We start from the raw sequence: 6,060 nt of genomic DNA on the forward strand, positions 1-6,060 counted from the left end.
ATTCCGAAAGTCAGTGGATGAAAAATTTGTTCCCCGCCCATTTTGTGAAGAATCACTTCCTCTACGTCGAAACGTCTTCTGTTCCTTAAACATCTCTTAAGCTTGGGAAAGTACGAAAGAAGACGACTCAACAAATGACGTGGGAGTCTTCACAACATGGGGAACAAAATTTTAACTCACTGACTTTTATAATCGGCCTATTAAAAAACAATGTTTTTGAGGATAAAAGGTTTGGAGGCCGATATTTTGATTCGGACATTTGAAATTTAAACAGTAAATAAACTATATTCATTTCAAAAAAAATTGTTAAAAATATGCGATATGGAAAATCATTATTTTATACACTATTATCGTTACACGGACTGTGTTTATTTAGTTTGTCTTCATTCATTCTTATGCCTACAATAAGGTAATTTCATTTAACGACGTCGGCTGCTTCTTTACAAAAAGACTGCCCTGGTTTTTAGAATGTGAAATAGTGGTAAAAAAGACAAACAATGTAAAAAAGACGAGGTACTTTCGCCTAGAGGCCTCCTGGTTGGATAAATTAGCCTTTCCAGTTTACATAGAGCCAGGTAGCACATAAATTGCAGAATTTTCAACTGCTAAGCAAACGCATGGTGTATTATAATAGCAAATCGACCACTTGTCAGGCGAATAACCAGCACTTTATGAACTTCTCACGTTATCTGCTACGTGACTCTATGTAAACTTAAAAGGCTAATAAAGCCTCACTATTTTAACAGAGACATATCAGGAATATTTTTAATGGCCTGCATTTACAGTTACCGAGATCTAATTTCGGTTGATCTCTCTTGTATTGTACACTCTGTACATAGTCTCCCCCCCCCCCCGCTCAGTCGTTCGCTGACGCCAGGGCCTCGCATACCCTTCGTTTTTCGCTTCTATTTAAACAGTTCTAAAAACTTCCGACGTTGTTGGAAATTTTATGTTAGTAGTAGAGATATAAAATATAACGACCTCGAAGTTTTCTCTTTTTAGACCGGCGCGACGCCAGTTATCAAAACTTGCAAGACTCATGCTGCGGAAAATTCTTTATCTTCAAATGCGAGATATGCTCGTAAGGCACGTAATCCGAAACGTCTATTAGATTATTTGTATTTTAAAAGTTTTTCGAAATAATTGTTTAAGTGGCATACTTAAATATAACATATGTAACATAACCACTCATAAATATGCCATAAAGGTATTTTTTTACTGAAAATTTGTACACGGGATATGACGGAAATTACGTCACTTTCAATTTTTAAGCGAAAACCACGTCATAAACTTTATAGATGGTAAACGAAAGTTAGCGAAGCGTATTTGGAAAATGCGCGGAATTCCTCGCACGTTTTTGACTTTGACAGTTCGTAGCTTAGCTCGTTCCTGGCAATCACCAGTTTTGGTTTCCATTGTAACCTTTTCAAAAGCACAAGGTCTCTAAAAATTTTACATTTACAATACATTCAGTGTTAAACAAGATCTCATTAAAATTTTGTCTTGGAAAGGTTATAGGTTTCGAGCATACGACATATAGCGCCATCTGCCTTAACAACCGTCGACTAAATGGGTGAGGAAATAGCAGACGACTTTCGGATTCAAATGGTTCTGGGTAGAAACTTTCAGCTGTTGCACTGAAAGCTTTCACGTATTCAATTAACGGCGATACTTGTAACCCAAAATTGAAGCAACGAGGAAAGCTTATAGGCATACTTATGATTATTACGTACGACTAACGTAAGAGCCGGACTACATTTTGCCTTTTGGAAAGTTGTTCACATTGACGGTCGTACATCGTTTGAATTGTAGCCTTAAGCTACAAAGAGTCGGCCTTCTCAGTCTGCCGCGGGTATTTGGGCGTCTTCTCTCTGCATGCATGTATAGAAAAGTCAGGAATGCGCGAAATAGAAAACGTGTTCGAATGGTTTTCTTTCACAGGCGCGATATTACGCAGCGATATCGGATGCACCCCAGGGGCCTCAACGTTTTTCACTTTCTAAAAGTTTAGTAAACATCCGCAGTTATACTTCGCACCTGAGGACATCTTCTACCGGCATAACGATAAATTATTTACCGCTTGCTATGAGAATGCGCGCGGCGCGATGTAAAGGGCATTCGTCGTACTTTGAATTAAGTGACAAAATAAACTTAAATATAAAGATGATACACGTAACAACTTTTCCTTAGAGATGAAAAACAATATTTAAGAAGATAGTTGCTATTTTAAGCCTACTTCGGCTTTTTAGCAACTATCCCAGTAGAATTTATCTAGACTTATTGACTTTTATTATGTTTTTTTCTTAACTTATCAATATAAAATGAATCTATTATTTCGAAAACAAACAAGAAAACTAAAGCTCGTGGATAAAACAAACTTCCTAATTTACATCGTTTTCGGTTCATGTATTAATACTTAGGAACCATTTACTTCTAATCTGAAAAATGTACACAGTTATTTATGAACAAAAAATTATAAAATGTAATAAAAGTTTTTCTTAATGATTCTATCCTTAATTTAAAAAAAATCAAAAAATCTATTTAAAAATAATTACCCCAACGTTGATATGCTAATCATTTTTCTAATTTGTTACCTTCCCTTAATACAAGCCCTGCTTAGATATGTGTAGATGTGTTGTGCTTTGTTTAAATGTTACGATAATGTAAACTATTTTTGGCACAATCAACAATAATATAATAATAATAATAATTTAAGTAAAGTTAATATACCTAGAATACCTGATTTGTTTATGTTAAAAAGATTAGTAGACAGGAACTCATCAGTTTTTTTAGTGACGTAACGGAAATGGCTTTACGATAAGAAATATTTAGTCGCGTTTCACATTTCTCGACTCTATAAACCTCTAATATTTAATATTAAACGTTGTCAAACAAATATCATTAATTGTATTTATTCGATCCCGTTTGAAGCGAGAAACAAAGTAGACGCCAACATGAATAGAATATACACTTCATTTGAGAAGCTTTGCAGCATCAACTTAAGTAATAGTTTTATTAGGAGAGTAACGTGTCTTACCTGCTGTTAGATTGTGAGGTTTCGCTACTTGAATTGATGGACACGAAAGTCACACTTTCTGACAAGAGAAGCTGCAGTTCGTTTGTGGCTGACTTTTATCCAGTTACATTATGGAAAAAGAAAAGAAAATGTTGTGGACATTAATGTAACTCGTTAAAGGCAATTTAAAATTCCACATTTATGAGAGATATATTTTTCGGGTAAGAAAATACTCCTTTAAAATTACTATTTCGATGAGTTGACGTGCGTTTAAGCAAGAGCGTCTATACTTTATTTGAAGTATATCAAATTGTACAGGGTTGCGCAGTAAAAAAGGGGCTAGAAAACTAGTAGGGACAACGTGAAGAGTTTTAGTCTACAGTCTACACTGCAGCGCATTCTCCCTGCTCGTGAAAACTTACTATTAATCCCATATTATACATGTATATTAGGTGAAGAACGCTACGCTCACGCTTTTTTAAAAAGTACTTCGGTCATTCCATGGATTAGGAAAATAGAAATACTACTCATCAGTGGAATTTATTTCAAATAATAACATTAATTTTTTAATATAAAGTAAGTGGAACACGGGTGCCTTTAAATGGGCAAAATTTTGTAAATTACGACCTCGACCTTCAAACGGTCTACCTCGAAAATATAATAAAATCTTATTATAAAAATAGGTTTAAAAACATGGTCATCTCAACCTTCAAAGAGCTGATCTTGAGAATTGAATCGTTAAGGGGACTTGGTCTATCTCTAAATTAAATTAACTAACAAGGAGACATCCAGAGATGTTTCTCCTCGATTTTTTTCAAACTCGAGGGTTAAATAGACCTTCATGTACCTTGAAAGATCTTAAAGGAAAAAGTTTCGATTACCATTCGATATTTTGCCATGGCAACCAAAAATGTTTTGCACAACTCAAGTTTAAACTTTCTTTACGTAAAATAGAATGGAAAAATCACGGATTGTAAACCCTTACGATTTTACCGAATTTTATTGATTTTACCCAATTTTATAAATTTTAGCCAGTTTTGTTGCCAAAAATTTAATTTTTCCCATGCTAATTTACGTAAAGAACGTTGAAATTTGAGTTGTGAAAACATTTATGGAATGGCCATTGAAACTTTTCCATTTATGAGCTTTCAAGGTACATGAAGGTCCACTTAACCCCCGAGTTTGAAAAAAAATCCGGGAGAAACACCTCGGGATGTTTCCTTGTAAGCATAGAGAAATAAATTTATTTATTTCTCGATGTTGTAAGTAAACTAATTTATCTCGTAAGATAGGATTAAATTTTAAAAATTTAAACGCATCGAACGTCAGCCATTTTATTTGAGATTAATTCGCTTTTTGCTGCCAATTGATGAACACCAGTTTTAGCGTCATAAAATCAATAAATTTAATACAAGTAGTAAGACAATCAATATACGTTTTATATTCATGCTACTCTTACCTATGATTTTCACCACTAATTTCTTACGTCGAAATTTATTTAACCCAGAAAAAGTATGCTTTGGGCACAATACTATATAACGATGTCTTAGTATGCTTACCTATATGCACACTTAAGTGTGAAAAAGTCGAAATAAAATTTACCTCAACTATTTTCAAAAACATTTTTCTAATTTTAGGTATTTCATCTCCAGTACCTAATTTAAATGTTTGGTATAAAATTAGCAGCCTAAGATAAAAAAAAATTTAGTAAAGTTTGGTATCATTTAAAATAGATTTCTTTATATCTTTCTAAGGTGTAGTAGACTTTAGCCGGATTAAGAAAACACTTGAATAGCACAGCCGCAAATAATCCAAATTTAATATTTGCATTGTTGGTTTACAAGGAAATAATCATATTTGTGCGGGATAATGTTTTTCTTTAAAGGGTGGAGCTTCAAGTATCGTAGAAGTAAGAAAACATGAAGTGAAACTGCATTCCAAAAGCGTTTGAAATAACAAAAAAGCTGAGCTCTTGCCTATGCTTTTCGTTGGCCTGCCTAGAATTCCCACAACGCAAGCACGACTTTTTCAGTTTTAAATCACCTCTGGAAACCTAGTTTAGAATTTAGTATAGCCGCAGCAAATAGTAGCTGGCGAAAATGAAATTTAAAAAAAAATTTTAATAAGCCCCTTGAGGGGGAAGTGTCTAAAAGTTTTCGATTAAATATTTTTGAAAAGCTGTAAGTGGTGAACATTCGAATAACCACAGTCGATGAACAATCTCGTTTTCCGATATATCAGCAATTCAATGAGAGACTTGTTCTAACAAACCTAAATTGAAATACTACTTCAGTCTAGCGGAGTGGCAGACGACAGGAGGATAGGATTTACGCTAGCCAGGCCACAAAAGAATAATACTCTCGTTATTTATAATCTTATTATAGTAAAAAGAATATTACGCTCGTAATCTTAATGCTAGCGGAATAAAGAGGTAGATAATTATATCTAAAAACGTTTATTATATACGTTTGGTATTGCCATACCAAAGCATTAAGCCTTCCTTACCTTTCCTATTTCCTTAAGTCGGGCAAGACCTTCTTGAATATCCTCTAGGTCTTTCGATACTTGTTGGTTACACTTAGGCACCGAATGTTCGTCCAATTTCTCAAGACTATCCTCGCCCTTATCGGGCGACTTATTTCTTAATGTGTTCATCATCGCAGTTATCTCTGAAAACAATATTGAGCACCCGAGCTCATTTATTTTCAAAGTAATATTGAAAAATATTCCATATTCCGATACGCAGAGACTAGATTTTTCACGTGGAAATATGTTAGGCACTGTAGAGCGTATAGATTCACGATCTTGAATGACGCAATAGATATCGTATCAATGAGATTTAATTAGGTGGCTCTTGAACTGATAGAGAAAGATACGCAACACCTATCTCTTTACGTATTTATGTTACGTTTTGCTAATAATCGTTAAAAATAACCGATCGAGCTAAAAACGCATTACGTCAGAGGATGTTGAAAGGAATGAGGATGAAAGAGTATTTGGAACGGGACTAAATCCAATTATAAGTCGTCAATAATATTGTTCCG

General features: G+C 34.2%; 1 protein-coding gene across 2 annotated transcripts in view; it reads right to left on the reverse strand.

The window, feature by feature from the left end:
- The window catches only part of LOC149922046 (uncharacterized), a 32,802-nt gene extending 27,085 nt beyond the window's left edge, over positions 1-5,717 (reverse strand). The window contains exons 1-2 of one of the 2 annotated variants that reach the window (XM_090163243.1): positions 5,522-5,712; positions 3,038-3,129 (exon numbers count right to left, since the gene is read on the reverse strand). In XM_090163243.1, the coding sequence (XP_090019369.1) occupies positions 3,038-3,129; positions 5,522-5,674 (245 nt within the window). In that variant the 5' untranslated portion in view covers positions 5,675-5,712. Of the gene's footprint in view, positions 1-3,037; positions 3,130-5,521 lie in introns of both variants that reach the window. The other variant, XM_090163245.1, reaches the window with a different exon arrangement.
- Positions 5,718-6,060: the final 343 nt, after the last annotated feature.

This window comes from Leiobunum rupestre, chromosome 11 (genome assembly GCF_980474605.1).
Source record: "Leiobunum rupestre chromosome 11, qqLeiRupe1.1.hap1, whole genome shotgun sequence".
NCBI lineage: Eukaryota > Metazoa > Arthropoda > Arachnida > Opiliones > Sclerosomatidae > Leiobunum > Leiobunum rupestre.